We start from the raw sequence: 16,688 nt of genomic DNA, 5'->3' as shown, positions 1-16,688 counted from the left end.
TGGCATTGTTGTTGTCCAATGATGAGAGCAGGGGACTAGAAGAAGATGACCACTCTTACATGAGCTCTTTGGATTTCCTGCAGGGAAGGAAGAAGTCCTTAGTTTCTGTGGAACCTAGGAATCTTATGCAGGGTTCCTATCCAGGCTGCTCGGTTTCTGGGATGACGCTGAAGTATATGTATGGGGTAAATGCCTGGAGGAATTGGGTCCAGTGGAAGAATGCACAGGAGGATCAAGGGGAACTAAAATTTGGAGGTAAACTTGTTTCTGTTGAAGCAAAACTTGATGCTTGGAGTACATCTGTAGCTTTCATGGGCTGTGTCTACACGTGCCCCATACTTCGAAATGGCCATGCAAATGGCCATTTCGAAGTTTACTAATGAAGCGCTGAAATGCATATTCAGCGCTTCATTAGCATGCGGGCGGCAGCGGCGCTTCGAAATTGACGAGCCTTGCTGCCGCGCGGCGTGTCCAGACGGGGCTCCTTTTCGAAAGGACGCCACCTTCTTCGAAGTCCCCTTATTCCCATGAGCTCACGGGAATAAGGGGACTTCGAAGTAGGTGGCGTGCTTTCGAAAAGGAGCCCCGTCTGGACGCGCCGCGCGGCAGCAAGGCTCGTCAATTTCGAAGCGCCGCTGCCGCCCGCATGCTAATGAAGCACTGAATATGCATTTCAGCGCTTCATTAGTAAACTTCGAAATGGCCATTTGCATGGCCATTTCGAAGTTTGGGGCACGTGTAGACGTAGCCATGATGGCATGCCATGCCCACTTGAAACTCGCTCAAAAGGGTCTGAACTGTTCCTTTCATGCCTCTGATACGTTATCTTTAGAGCCTAATAATAACTGAAATGTCAACCTTGTTTTTCACTAGTGATAATTTATAGCAGAAGCATCAAGTAATTCTGGGATTCTGGCTAAGCCTGCAACAAGTGCCACTGCTTCCCCTTCCCTCTCAGGTGGCCTGACCTAGAAATAGATCAAGAGTTTTGTGGGCATGTTTTTGTAGGTCAACTGAAAATGTGGCCCTTAATTTAGAAATAGTTTTTGGAATTGTGGATTGGTTTGGTTGCAGGGAAGACAGCAACCTTCCTGCAGAAGAGAGTAAGTATTCCAAAAACATTTTAGGGGAAATAAAGGTTGTTTGTTTCCCCTGAACCAGTGTAAGGGGTTTGTGTGTGAGAGATCCAAGAGTAAAATGTGATTAGGATTAGGAATGGTTCCTGTGCATCCTGTGGAATTTTTTTGTTCTATGAGAACAGATGGTTTTAAGTCCCTACAAGAAATACAGACCAGTGAGGTTTTTGTGTATCCTATTTTTGTGGGTGAGGGAACTCCACTCATTTTCTTGTTTACTCACAGGAACCACCTCCATATTGAAACTTACCCCACACAGGGTTCCGGAGTAGCTGACCATGCAACCTGTCTATGGGATGACAGGAGCAGGCCTAGTGCATTCACTCAGAGTTCGCTATTTATTTGGGAACTAACACTTATATTTTGCCCTTCTTCTCACTCTCCATAAACCCTGGCCCTTTAGCCCTCAATTCTTTCCTTCCTCATTTTAAGGAGTCAAACATAATGCACTCAATTCATGTCCAGAGCTACTAGGAAATTCTCAAGATCATCCCATGAATCTAGCTTTAGAAATGAAATTGATTTATAAAACCTACACTGCCAGGCTAAATTATATGTCACTCTTCTCTGGGTTCACTGATCACAGTAATGTACAGTCTCAGTTTTAAGCTCTCTCTCTCTCTCTTACTGCTCAACTAAAATTTATATTGGTTCTGTATTGTGGCAGTTAAAGTTATATTACTAAATATTGAGAACAATAACTATGCTTCATAATTGGTAACTAATCCCCGGAAAGGCAATAAACAGATTGTTTTTAAGTATGAGTTGACTTGTGTGTTAGATGGATGTTGTAAGACCTCTGCTCTTGTGATATACGGGACGTGTAGAAGGACTGACCTGCAGAATGGAATCTTATGTCCACTGCACTTCTGTTTCCCTCAGTTCGGCCTGTGAAGCTCAAGGAAGATATTCTCGCATGCACTTTTGCTGAACTGAGTTTTGGCTTGTGCCAGTTTATCCAAGAGGTGCGGAGACCAAATGGTGAAAAATATGATCCTGATAGTATCTTATACTTGTGCCTTGGAATTCAGCAGGTAACACACTGAACTTTTGCAGTGTCAAGAATACAAAAAATGTTTTTTAATGTAGCGATGGGTAGCAGTTGATGTTGGAGACGTGGGCCGCTTGGTTACCCCATTTTTAAGACTTACTCTTAATCTTTCATGCATACTCTAAAACTTACGTCTGGCAGCAAGTGTAGGCCCTCTTGAATGCTTGAGGGGCACCCTTCTAACATGCTAGCGTAGCTGGAAAATGTGTTAAGCTGCCATTGCTCACCCGTTATCACAGATGCCACTTACAGAAATAATATGGGACTGGTAAAATAAGAATTAACCAATAGAAACAAAATACGTAAGTTGTGTCCTGCTTGCTTACAGTAAGCTGGAACAATGGCAGTAAAACCCCAGAACCTTATAATTAGCTTTTTAAAACTCACACTCAGTTCCATATTGTGCCAGTTTTTCCTTAGGTATCATATTCATTCTCTGCACTAACCCTTCAGATTGGGATCAAATGCTTTCGCTGGCATTAAAGCTCATTTGGTTGGCTGTTCATTTGTCACCTAAACTTTTTTGACCAGACATTCTTGACAAAATGGAAGAACTATAAATTTGGGTTGCCTATGACTTAGTATCCAGGGAGATCAAAAATTTCTGTGTTACACTTTTTTCCAAGCTAAATTTTTTTCCAGACTGCATTAGAATGCTTTTATCCTATTCTATTAGCCATTAATTAAAGGACTATATATTCATGATGAAGATTGAACTTTTCCCCCAAGCATATTCCAAACATGCCTGCCTGTGACTTAAGTCTTTTGTTGTGCCTTTTGAAAGCTTATATTAGATGATGTCTGTGTTGGCAAAAGATGCTGTATTAACATATTTAAGCCCAAGGGATTATAGACATACTACAGTAATCACACTGGCGTCTGTATACAGAACCATATTTGGGGATGTATTTTGTTGTGTTCAAGGATCATGAATTTTTTAGATTGGAACATTCATAATTCTTCTTGACTGCATCTCACCTTCAATAAGAGAGGTCCCAGGCTACATGTTTAACATACTTGCCAATAAAATGCTTTGGTGCATGACACACTTGGAATTGCACATTCATTTTGAGTATAATTGTAAAAGGAAGGAATGTCAACCTGTCCACACTCTTCTGTGTATCTCTGAATTGTGTATCTTCCTTTCTTTTCTCTCGTAGTACCTGTTTGAGAACGGTAGAATAGATAACATTTTTACCGAGCCCTATTCCAGGTTTATGATTGAACTTACAAAACTGTTGAAAATCTGGGAACCTACAATACTTCCAAATGGTAGGACAACTATTTTTCATACTGTGTTGTTTTATATATATGCATGACAGTGAAACTCATCTTTGTAAAGGAATGCATTCTCCAGGTTGCTCCTTGCAATACCTGTCACCTCAAGAGCACAGTGATGAAAGAACAGCAAAACTGAAAGACTCCGTTAAGCCTATCATGATTAGGAGCATGATCTGTACTGTGAAGTGCTGTCCTCCCCTCTCCACAATGTGTAGTAATTTGAGATAGATGGGAATCCTAGATTCCATAATCAATTCTGCCACTTGCTTACTATGGGGCCTTTAGGAAGACACACTTAAGCATCTCTCTGCCTCACATTACCTCTCTGTGAAATAGGTGTAATGCTTCCTTTAGTCAGATCTCATGGATATTCATGGATGAATGTTTTAAGTGCCCTTCAGCTAGCATCTTTCAAAGGAAACTTACAAAGCACTGTTATAAATCCTCTCTCTGTTTCCTGTGGAGTAGGCTGGTTAGTGTACTTGAGATGGACACTAAATGAAAAAAGTTAGTAATTTGGATAGATGAGTTTTGTTTCAGAATACCAAAGAACCCTTTTGTGAGCATGGTGTCTGCTTACTTGGATCTAGGACCAGTCTTCTATTTTTTTCCTTTAATGAAAAACAAACTAAAAAAAAACCCTCATGTGGGGGTGCATCAACAAAGACTTCTGGTTGCCTAACGCATCAGTGATTAACCTCTGTAACTCCTTTTCTTTACCTGCTTCCAGGTTCACTATGTCACAACAATTTTTCTCTCCGTGAAGTTATCACATAATTATCTGTGCTGTACAGCCAATGAAGTGTAACGTTTTACCAGTTGATTAAGCTCTGTGACTTCAATAGCTTAGTCTCTCTCATGCTTGATAGATCAAATTTATCTCTTGTGTAAGTGTGTGCACTTCTGTTGATTTCAGTAAAGTTAAATCTCCTTAAATCTCAGTTTGACCTAATGTACAGTTCATTAATGCATCATGTGGTCTAGGGGGATTTAATTTATATTATAATTTGTCTGGCAAAACCTGTCTTTTTAATATAACTCTTCTTTCTCTTTTATCCTTTTTCCTCAAACCTGTGAAAATCTCCAAGGGTCACATCATGTGCTCAGGTTACTGGAAGCTGCTTACACATCTCCAAGGCCGGAGAGTTACTCTTACAATGAGATGGTGGTTTAGTAAAGAGCTGATATTTTTTTTTTAAACTTTTTCCTTTTCCTTTACTCACTCTCCTCAGGTTTCATGTTCTCAAGAATTGAAGAGGAACATTTATGGGAATGTAAACAGCTTGGTGCATATTCCCCGATCGTCTTATTGAACACGCTTCTGTTCTTCAATACCAAATACTTCCAACTAAAGAATGTGAGTGAGCATCTGAAGCTGTCCTTTGCCCACGTTATGAGGCGCACTCGGAGTCTGAAATACAACACCAAGATGACGTACTTGCGGTTTTTCCCACCTTTTCAAAAACAAGAGGTAGAATCAGGTGTGTTGCTGCTTTCTAATTACTTGAGTGTTTTTAATTTGTATTACATAGTCCCAGCAGTCCTGCCAATGCTTTATTTTAAAACGAGGCCAATTTCTACATTGACTTACATCACTTGTAGCTATTGATTCCAGTAGTGTTACAAGTCTGTGCAGAATTGAGCCATTATGTCTTGGGCTGTAGTGCGGACACAGCCTATGTTGGCAGACTTATGTCGCTCAGGCATTCCACCCTTCTCACCGACATAAGTTACACCAACAAAAGTGTTTGTATGCATAGTGCTATGTCATTGGGTGAGCTCTCTTTCAATAGCATTGAATACCTCCATCATACACTGCAACAGGGCTGCTGTATCACAACAGCTCTGGCGCTGTAGGTATAGATATACCCTTTTGTTTCAGAAGTTATTGAAAATTCATTCCATGCCCTGGCAAAGGTCACTTGCACAAGTGAGACGTACGATGTGGCAAATCTTTACGTCATTTAATATAACTGATTAAAAGTGGTGGTGGGCATCATAGTAAAACACAGTGAGGGTGTGTGTGTGTGTGTGTGAAGACGATGCAGCAGAGAGATGTGAGGAGAAAAGGATAGTGGCAGGTAAGTGGATCTGTCTGGGAAAGGATACATAAACACAGAGATGTATGGAAACCAGACACACCAAGGATGACCATGTACTGGTACTTCAACCTAGTACTTGAGCTGTGGATTGGGGCTAAAGAGGTCACCAGTCCCTGAAAACCAAATGTTGTTTAAGCAATTACATTCTCTTGATCCAGCATTTAAGTCTCTGTAGAAGCCGATCCTTTATGTTATGATGGGCTCCTTTTTATCTGTCAGTGACAGTGGTGGCATTCAGCTGATAAAAATGTTTCATTGTTTGACTTGGCAGCACTAGTTTGCATGAAAAGTGATCATCTCAAACAGCACTTAGTGTAAGTGCTGCACAGAGCCCTGCCAACATGCAAAACTCAACTAAGTGGCTTCAGCTTACTCTCAAAGAGGAGGACTGGTCTTCAGTGAGTTTATGTGCTGCCATTTTCCTTTATCTAGATAAATTATCTGTGGGAAAAAGGAAACGGAGTGAGGACGAGGAGGTTCCAACAGCAGTGGAAATGGCTGAAAACACAGATAACCCTCTGAGATGTCCAGTCCGACTCTATGAGTTTTACTTATCAAAATGGTGAGTGACTACACAGCCTCTTTTTCAATTTTACTTGGACCAGGTTATGCCCTCCTGCAAGGAAACTTGTGCTGAGTCAGGTCAATGCTACTTCCCCTGGGGGGATTTTCTCCAAATACCCACAAGGAAAGTGTTCTTACACACAGATGTGCACACGCACACATACCCTGCAAAGAAATGATCCAGCCCCCAAGCCATGTTGAGCCCCTCAGGGTCACCCAGCCCTTTGTGCCTCTCCAGACTCCAAGGCTCCCCATTTCACTTTCCCAGCATCACTGCTCAAATGAAGCCAGGCACCTGCAGATCCCCCCCAGGGTTCAAAAGATACTTGGGAAATCCTGTCACATGGTAACACAGCTGTGCTTTGGATTAGCTTTGCCCAGAGTTACCCAGCTTGGGTGGAGGAGAGAAAAATGCAGTAACCCCAATCATTCTCATAGAGCCTGGACCCTGCAAAGTGATTTTAATTCAGCTCCTCATGTTAACTAATCGAGCCAGTAGTCTGCTGCTCAAAATAAGTTACCTCTCAGTAGCACTTTCCTTGTAAAACAGTGTGGAAGGTGTGACTTAGAGGTAACAATTAGACGTGCTGACATTTACTTGCTGGAAGGTGAGGTGAACTTTACTCCAGGTGTCAAAAAGAATGATGCGGAACAAGGAGGCAGTTATAAATTGTCTCCCCACCCCCTACTCTCCACTTGATCATTGAGCAGTGGAGTTCAGTATTCGTTTCTCTGAAAGAACACACACAGCCAGAGAGCCGTGTGCAAGCTTAATAGCCCTATCAATCTTTAGGTGAACCACACAACCAAATTAGTGCAAAATAGCCCTTCTCAGGCAAAGCCATGTCCAGCAACCCTCTCCACTCCATTCCTTTCCATCGCTGGAGGTATTTAAGAACAGGTTAGATAGACATCTATCAGGGATGGTTTAGACAGTACTTGGTCCTGCCATTAGGGCAGGGAACTGGACTCGATGGCCTCTCGAGGTCCCTTCCAGTCCTAGTATTCTATGATTCTTTGTGTTCACTGCATACGTCAAGAGGTGTCATTCTGAGCTATCACACATTTGCTGTACCTCATAGTTCGTCATACATCATAGTTTATTCTCTGCAGTAATGGCAGTGAAAAGCCTCTTCTGCTTTCTGTGTTTTAATGTGACAATTCTGAAGCCCACCAGGGAGAGAAATCTTTTCCGCTAAGAGCGTTATGCTTCTTGCAAGGCAAGCCACTCTCATTCAGAAAGTCAGTCTTTTGGGTAGATGGGTTCACCATTCTGCTATCACTAATGGGCAGAAGCAAGGCTCTGGTTTTGTAGATTACTGGCTCTTGTACTCTAAGTATCCCAAACAACATTGCAAAGTTATCAAGTGCCCCAGGAAATAACAGTAATGCTATTAGTTGACATACTTAGCAGGAGTTCCCCTGTTGCCTAGAATACATGAATGAATTTTGTTCTGAGATAAACATTGTGTTGAGACAACAAGAAGTCCTGTGGCACTTTATAGACTAACAGATTTTTGTAGCATAAGCTTTCGTGGGCAAAGACCTGCTTCGTGTCATCTCTGGCCCTCCCCTTGACTACGACTCCCTCTTTAAACCCTTCTCTAAAACCCCCTCACTCACGCATCTGATGGTCTGTTCAGTCACGCAGGGTGTGGCCCATTATCAGAAGTTAGTGTTAATTGCTGATAATGGGCCACATCCTCCATGACTGAACAGACTGTGTCAACTCTGGCCCTCCCCTTGACTGCGACTCCCTCTTTAAACCCTCCTCTGAACCACCCCGCCCCCGTGCATCTGATGAAGCGGGTCTTTGTCCACAAAAGCTTATGCTCCAACATATCTGTTAGTCTATATGGTGCCCCAGGACTTCTTGTTTTTGAAGATACAGACTACCTTGGCTACCCCTCAGATACTTGTGTTGATGAGACATTGATACCCAGTAACGGGATGGTACTGCTGTTGAAGAACCCTCTCTAAAGGAGGCACAGCTATTCTTTTTGGCTCTGTAAACAACTCTGAGCTGGAGACAGCTTAGCTGCTCACTGCAATGAAGAGGGGCAACTGACGTGTTGATCCAAACTTTACTGTTTAAATTGTAGTGATCTGGTCTCAAGGTAACACCAGGGAGGAGGTTTAGACTACCTTCATTTCTGTCTCAAACTGCATTGTAAGCACAACTGCTAATGCTGCCTTCTAATACAGTCTTCCTTGTTTTACACTAACAGTTCTGAAAGCGTGAAGCAGAGAAGTGATGTATTTTACCTTCAACCTGAGCGTTCTTGTGTACCTAATAGCCCTATGTGGTACTCCACGTTGCCAATAGACCCCGGGACCTTGGACATCATGTTAACGCGTATTCTTATGGTGAGGGAGGTACATGAAGAACTTGCCAAAGTCAGATCAGAGGACTCTGATATTGAATTGTCAGACTAATTGAAGTGGGGTTATTTTCCTTTCAATACACGTTGCAAGTACCAAACTGTGAACACATCCAGCCTTCAGAAAATGTTGTGTATCAAATAAGCCAAGTTAACGTCACTACACAGGCATATTTTGAACCACAATGGATGTGCAAACTGGAATCAGAAGGAGGCAAACTACTTTAAGCTGCAAGAAACGCCAGTGTCCAATGCAGTGATAAATGCTCTAAACTCAAGCTGAATTAACCTGTTCAAGTGGTGCATAAATCCTTTATTCGTTTGGGATTAAAACAAAATTGTGAAATATTTTTAAGAAAAACTGTTGTATAAATTCTACCATAGTAACCATGGGCAGAGAGAACTAGGCTGTGGCTCACATGACTTTGCAGCTGCCTGGCTGGTGGCCACTGCTGCCAGCGAGCCAGTGGAGATCCTAGGGACCTTCATGTGGACAGAAGACAAAGTGCAGCGAAGTCTAGATGAATAGAACCTTCCGTTATCTATACACACACTTTTTTAGTTTTATTTTATTTTTTACTGGGATCAAAGGTTAAGAAAGATATTAAGCCAGAAGTCAGTGGTTTATCTGCTAGATCACTACCCTAGTGGATCACTACCTGGGCTGCGTTCAAACAGTCACATGACCCCAGAGTCTAGCTCTTCATCCATGCTAGTAACAACGACTCTGTTGGATCCCTGATGCAGGGGAGATGCCGTAAGTCAGGCATCTGAGCAAATCATGTTATGGGACAGAAGTCTCTGGAATACATAGAGGCAAGGGAGGGTCGAGGGCTGTGCCCAGAAAATCCCCTGAATAGCTTGTGCAGGCTGATGATGTAATCTAGCAAGTGTTGTGGTGCACAAAAACGGTTGTTTGGGGGAGAGGAATTTTTTTTTTGTCATCAGGCAGCTTTCCTTCCTTTTTATCCCCTCCCCCCTACCTAATTTTTTGTTTTTATACCCTGCAAGTTTGGAGGGCCTTGTCATTTCAAAATGAAGATACTCTTTCCACCCTTGCAATGCGTGCAGTATTACTTTTGACAACAGAACTGTGGTAGAAAAGTACCTTGTGTGGTTTTTTACCCCACCCCACCCAAAGAAATTTAGTGATAGTGTTGGAAATTGAAAATTTTTTCAATGGCTTGGCTGTTACTGTATCTTTTAAAAGGGGAAGTCTCCCACACCGTATTCAGAGGACAGGACGCTGATTAGATAACATCTGTCTCTCCATTTTCTCAAGCGCAAGATGCTCATTTCTGAGGGCGACAGGTTGTAAGTGCATTTGGAATACAACCCTATTTTTAAAGAGAATTGTAGGGTTTTTTGGATTTTTTTTTTTTTAAATCAGTAGTTACAGCCAGTTGCCCAACTTCTGCAGCAGTGGTTTTGATATGTTGACCTTTTCACTGCAGTTTCAGGAGTTGAAAATCAACATCCTTGTGTTAAATTTGTTTGCTTTTTAAAATTTTCTTTACTTTTAGCAGTAACCAACATAATTAAAACAATAAAATTGGAAAGTAGTCTATTGACATTGTGTACTCGGTAGTCCTGTCCCTGCCTGTAACGGATTTCACTGATGTATTTTTTAATACAGAAAACTGTGTGAAAAGTAAACCTGCCCCTGATTCTGTATGATCCACGTCCATCTGTGTCTGTTATTTCGGATCAGAGACTGTTTTTCACATCTTGTCCTGAAGTTGTGGGGGAAAATACCCTGGCCGCCGTCTATTACCCTACCAATAAACTACCCAGAGACTTGGAGGCTTAATGATTTCAACTACGTTAATTTTACAGTGTATGAATACTAATCTTCTTCTCCCTGTAGTAATATTAAAAGTGGTTAGGTAGCGGTTCTGTGTTTGGACAGCTGACATATTTCAGGAAAAAATATCCCTTTGCCTTTAACTGATGACATATATACTGTATGGTTGTACAAACGCAAAAAAGCTCACACCCCATTGCTCCCAAAAAAACAAAACAATCAGTGTCTCAGTTGCATGCAGCTCTGTTCAGAACCTCTATACTATTACGTCACAGGCAATACCCCTCGAGTGCAGCTATAATGTGTCAGGTTTCTCCCCCATCCCCCGTTAGAGAGTTGTGTGAATTTTTTTCAAAGAATAAGCTAGGGAAACAGTCAAAACATCTTGTTAGGCTTGCTTTTAAACAAAAATTTCTGTCTTTTTCCCTTGCTAGAAGTTACAGAAATATTCCCATAGAATAAAATAGTTTTTGTATATCATGGGTGACATTCATTTTTCTTTCCATCTTTGGAGAACCTCACTCTTCGCTCTCTATGCAACTATAGAATGTCAGTTTGTTCCAGGTACTTGGAATGAAAAATAGTTACTCCTTATATCCTCTTAGCAAACAAATCTGCACTACTTCAACCCAACTGATTCCAAGCAAGGTTGGTGAATGTTGTGGTTGTCTTTTTATTCAATTTTTTACAAAGCCTGGGTTCTTTTTGACACATTAACAGGACAGCGTGAGAACTGCTGCTTAGCCAATCTTTGTAAGAGACAAAATGCATTTCCAGTGCTGTCTCAGCCTTGCAGATCTTTGGTCAGTTTGATTGGACTCAGTAGTTCGGCTGGAGCTGTTGCCTTGAAGATGTAAATTACATGCAGAAGTTCAAAATTATTGGGTACCCTAAAACACTTTTTTTCTTCTGTCTGTATTGCTCACTGCCTGTGTAACACTATTTGTAACTTTGAGCCTAACATGACAGAGAAATGACAAAGCTGAGTGCAGGCAAGACAAATAGAAGGGCTGCTTCCTGCTCATAGGGTTTCTTCTCTTATTTTTAGGCCTTCTAACCCACTGACACTTAAGCTTTTCAGGTGTTTATTTCCTAGGCACAAATAAGACAGCATAGCTGTTAAGATTGTCTATTACTATAGTGAATTATAGCAAGACCCAGTTATGAGGCTGTTGAGTATAAGTGCCTCTTTTGGGGTGCAGCTGTCCTTTGCACAGTTCTGACTTTCTCTGATGGGATGCATCCTGAAAAATGCTGACCATACCATTGAGACTGATCTCCAACAGCTTCCACAGGGAACGGTGAGTGTCTATACCTGCAGATGCTCAGGTAAATAAAGGAGCTGGCAGCCCAGCAGGGGCTAACCTGAGCAAACTCTTTAAGCCCATGAACCACTTATTGCCCACCTGTACCTTAGAAGGAAGTTACTTTGAACTTGCTAAGGGGTCAAATAATATTTACATAAAAGTGGAGATTCCACAGCTTCTGCACTGTGTACCCAAAAGGTCTGTGTTGATAAGATGCTAGCGTTCAGCTAAAGATTTTCAGTGCTAATTGGTGGAGGGTTGGGTTCAACAACTGGAATTTCCCAGCCTGACCCTTGGTGAGAAGGATAAAAAAAGATGATGTGGAGGGCAGTTTTGAAAAATGGTCATTTAAAAAAGTTAAATTTTGGGTTTTTAAATCAGTAGTTACAGCCATTAAAATCAGATAATCATAAAGGTTCAGCAGCACTGAGTATCAGAGGGGTAGCCGTGTTAGCCCAAATCTGAAGAAAGTCCCTGTGACATTTAAAAGACTAACAGATTAATTTGGGCATAAACATCCCTGGGCAAAAACCCACTTTGCCCACAAAAGCCTATGTCCAAATAAATCTAAGTTTTAAAGGCACCAGGGGATTCATTGTTTCTACACACATTTACAGTCCATTTCATTGGCCAAAAGCCAGTCTGTATTCTTGGTATTCAGACTATGCATGTGCAGCAGCAGACTTACATCTAGAGTGCTTGGCTCTCATCGCTTATCCATGAATGGGTCAAACTGCTTCACATTTTATTATTTCCTATATATGTTTATAACCTGAACAGCCAGAATATTCGACATGGCTCAGGCTGGATCTGTTGGACAACTACTGTGCTTAATGAAGTTTTCCAGGCGTTAGACGAAAGAACTGAAACTGGATTCCTGGGTTCTATTCCGAGCTCTGCAACTGACGTATCCTGTAGCTCTAGACCTATCATATCTTAAAAAACTGCTCTTGTAACATATTTGAGTCACTGGACCCTCTGTACTTACGTTTACCCATTTATAAATTTCCTACTTCACGGACATTACAAGACTAAATTCTATAAAGAGCTTTGCAGCCCACTGAGGAAAGGTGCTTAACTGCAAAGTGTTAATTTAAAAGGCTAAAATGGGCAGTTAGTGAATAAATACCTCTTAAAAAGCTGATTTTTGTAAAGAAGTGGAGATTTGTCTAACACCTAAAAGACAGGTTACTCACTTGCCAGGTAGACTGGCTGGGTAAGGATGTTCTTTGTTTATAAGCAATATCTGTAATTTGCAAAACATTTTTCAACTTGACTGCAAGGTTCAATCCTTATTTCACAAATAACAGCAGGGTCCCAGTTTAAAATGTATGTCTCATAAACTGTTTGAATTTTTTAGAAAACAAAATTTAAGCTCTTCCAGGCAAGGACTGTGTTTCCCAGGAGACCTAACGCAATGGTACTTGGTCCTGTTTGATGTCTGGGTGATACCATAAGTCTGTCAAAACTTCAAAAGTTGTAGCACGCACTAGCAAAAAGTAAGGGGGGAAATCACTTAGTTCCCCTATTCTTCTATAACTCTGTGCAGCTAACCCCAGTTTCATTTTCCAAGAACAAGGCAAACCTGCCATAATATAGATAATCATTTTTCTTGATGGAAAGTAAAAATAAAGCCGCTGCTAAGTGCAGCAGTTGCATGTGAGCGCAATGGCCATTACCCATCTGCAACACTGAATGAGGCCTGCTGATAAGGGGGTGGCAGAAACCCCAGGCTCTTTAAATCCCTACCAGAGCCCTGGGGTGCACTGAAGGGTTGGCTAGGGGAGGCCAGCTCCAGCCCTACCCCTTCCACGCAACATCCCAGTCCTTCTGGGGCTCCGGAGCTACACCCTCCCATACACACACCTTGTCCAAGGTCCAGTGCAATCTGTCCTGCATCTAATCTTTACTGGCCAGCTAGATACCTTGGTACAGGATAATTTAATTTAGCTGTTGTTCCTGAAAATCCACAATTACACTTCATTTTATCAGCTGGATAATTCAGCCGCTTTCCAGCACTGGCAATGGGTGATAGGGGAGGAGTCGCAGGATGATTTTACTGTTCGTTCCCTCTGGGGCACCTGGCACTGGCCACTGTCAGAACACTGGGCTAGATGGACCTTTGGTCTGACCCTGTCCGGTCATGTTCTATTTAGATAAAGATATGTAAGTTCACAATAGCGCAGTTAATACATACCACACCAAGTAAGTGTCCTGGCAGTATGTGTAGTACTTACATACACACATCCATTTTAGCACTAAATATTGCACTAGTGTCAAAGTACTAAGCCACCAGGATTTTCCTCCAAGTAGTGACCAGTGATGTGGTCTGCTTCTAAAGCTGTAACTTAGGTTCTTATGAAGCCAAATCTATCAAGACAAGTTATGGATGTGCCATGTGATTTATTTTTTTTTTTAAATTAAGGCTTGTTTAACTAGGCAGTACTGTTCATCTGATCTCTTTGTACTGTTCTTGTAAGGGAGCCAGGCATGAGCATTCACAGCTGGTGTTCACTTAAGGAGACGGAAAAGGGTAAACCAAGACTTTTGTAAAGAAAAATGGTACATAGTTTGAAAAGGTCATTACAGTACAAAGGTTTGCAATACAAAACCTTGTACACTAATGTACTGTAAGTGCATAACACTGGATAAGTTGTTGTTTTTTTTAAATACATGCTTAAAATACAGAAGTGTGGACATTTTTAAGTGTTTTCTTCCCTGAAATCCTGTGCCTGTTACACTGAGGAATTAGGCAGCAGATCAGCATTGGTGCAAAGGCCCAGAAACACATTCCTGTCCTCAGCACTATATTTCAAAGGAAACAACTGATGCCTTTCTGCCCCAGGGAAATGTTGCACATTAATACAAAAATAACGTTAGAGATATGAGCAAGTCTATTCCATCTAGTAACTTTACTATTGTCTTCACAGTGGCATTTCTTCTCCCCAGGATCTGGCTCAAATACGCAAGGGCTTCATTTAAAACTTGTGAATAGAACCCTAGACATGAATGGGACTGCTGATGAGCTTAAAGTTTGAGCATGTGCACAAATGGTTACAGGATCAGGGGCTTAAGTATATACCAATATGACTTTCACATTAATCTCCTTCCTTTGTAGCAGTGTTGATGCGATTAGCAAATGATAAATCCATGCAAGTTCTTATAATTGCAGTGATTTTTTGGTGAGTTTTTCCACTTTAAATAACCAACAGTTGTGCGCTTGGTCTTTGCTATTTGTATGTGTGTAGTGGCCTGTGTTCCCTCTAAGCTGAGTGCTTGGGCAAAATACCCAGGAGAGATTCACATGCTGCCCAACTGATTAGCAGAGCACCTCCAGAGCTTTCAGCTGGCAGCATGTGTTTCTAATGGCACATGCCTCTGTGCACATAATAAAATTTATTCTACACATGGAAAAAATTACAGGGCCTATTGGTAGCAGCTACATTTTGAGGAATTCCAGTGGAGTGGGAAGGCTATGAGAAAAGTGACAGGTTTGTGTGTGTGTATCTGCATTTGTATTTTTTTTAATTGTTCCAATAAAAAGTTTCCATTTCACATGTCCAACCAGTTGGTCATCTGTCACCATGGACAGTTTAAATGAAACACAGTTCATAATAAAACTGCTTATATCTTTGTCAGTATTTCATCTGCGTGTGTGGAAAATTTTCAACGGAAACAAGGGCTAGTCTGCTCTTCGACCCATCTGAATCCTAAGAAATTCAGGATTTACATCGGTGTAAATAAGTGCAGAATCTGGCCCCACGCCTTCTTCCCCATTTACCCTGCCTGTTTAACATGCGGCCGGCCGGCGAGCCAACCACCTTCTCCCTACACACAGACTCTTAGAACACTAGAGCTGGAAGGGACCTCAAGAGGTCAGACTCCAGTTCCCTGCCTTCCAAACACCATCTAGACTATCCCCATTCCACCCCCAAAGCTGGGTCTGATGGAATCACGTGAACTACTCCCAAATCAGCAGATTGCATGGAGAGTGGTCTGTACAAGTCAACATGCAGCTCTACAGTGACTTTGTGGAGCAAGGACAAGAGGCTTTTTTTGGGGGGGCATGCTTGAGTTAGTTTCTCTAGGGTGCTTAGGTAGCCTTTACTTCTCCCCCAGGTGCTATATATTAGATAGTGAGGTCTGGGGGTGTACAGAGAAGGCTTCTAGGAGAGGCCAGCCACGTTTATGAACATTAACAAAGAGAACTTTATTTTCTGCAGCCTGTAAAGCTTTGCTGCTTGATAAAGGTGACCTTTGGCAATTTGAAAGTGAAGCTGGAGAAGACGCAGCTGGAGAGACTGCACTGCTACTGTGACATACTGGATCTGTAGCTTACACAGCCAAGGAAGCTGCATAAGCAGCTGTGAATGTGGTAAGGTAACATTGTCCTGCATCCAGATGCTTTACATGGGGTGTCACGTAAATATGCTTAACTGGGTAGCCTGGCTCACACAAGGGGACCCATTTGCAATACTCCCTCTAATTTTTCCCATCCATGTGCAGAATAAATGCAACATGCACTGAAGCAAAGGCAGATGTGCACCGCCAGTGGAAACACATGGTGTGGCCGGGCCGGCTCCGGGCGCTCTGCTAACCAGCTGGGTGGTATTTGAATCTTGTCTGGTTGGCCACACAAGTGTACAGCGGAGAGGCAACGCTGCTCCCGTGCTCTCCCCTGGCAGGGAGAGCCCCATGGGAGTAATAAAGATGAGGCTCATCCCACACAGAGGCAGGGGGTTGCAGCCTGAGGCTGCTGGAAAAGAACTTGGCCACCTTGCAGCCCCCCAAGGCCATGGACTCTGGAAGTAGATTTGTTTTGGCACCTCATCAGAGTATCGCGCTGCCATTGGTCACCACAGACGGACCATCTACACTGGCTGGTGGGCTAAGCTTTTGTTTTTTTAAAAAGGGAGGGATTTGGTCGGGGAGGACGAGCATCTGAGCAAAGTGCCGTCAGTTCACCACTTGAGAAAAAGTCCCTGAATCTTCTAGTGTGTGTGTATTTCCACACCCACCCACCCCTTGTTTGCAGAGCAAAAAATACTGCCCCAGCACATCA

General features: G+C 42.3%; 1 protein-coding gene across 5 annotated transcripts in view; it reads left to right on the top strand.

Moving 5' to 3' along the window:
- LOC142001109 (zinc finger MYM-type protein 4-like) overlaps positions 1-15,203 on the top strand; it is a 59,054-nt gene extending 43,851 nt beyond the window's left edge. For all 5 annotated transcript variants that reach the window (XM_074976047.1, XM_074976042.1, XM_074976043.1 and 2 more), the window contains 6 exons: positions 84-255; positions 2,019-2,170; positions 3,348-3,459; positions 4,701-4,949; positions 6,003-6,132; positions 8,363-15,203. In XM_074976047.1, the coding sequence (XP_074832148.1) occupies positions 84-255; positions 2,019-2,170; positions 3,348-3,459; positions 4,701-4,949; positions 6,003-6,132; positions 8,363-8,570 (1,023 nt within the window). In that variant the 3' untranslated portion in view covers positions 8,571-15,203. The remainder of the gene's footprint in view (positions 1-83; positions 256-2,018; positions 2,171-3,347; positions 3,460-4,700; positions 4,950-6,002; positions 6,133-8,362) is intronic.
- Positions 15,204-16,688: the final 1,485 nt, after the last annotated feature.

This window comes from Carettochelys insculpta, chromosome 24 (assembly GCF_033958435.1).
Source record: "Carettochelys insculpta isolate YL-2023 chromosome 24, ASM3395843v1, whole genome shotgun sequence".
Taxonomy (NCBI): domain Eukaryota; kingdom Metazoa; phylum Chordata; order Testudines; family Carettochelyidae; genus Carettochelys; species Carettochelys insculpta.
This window is presented reverse-complemented; position numbering and strand designations above follow the sequence as displayed.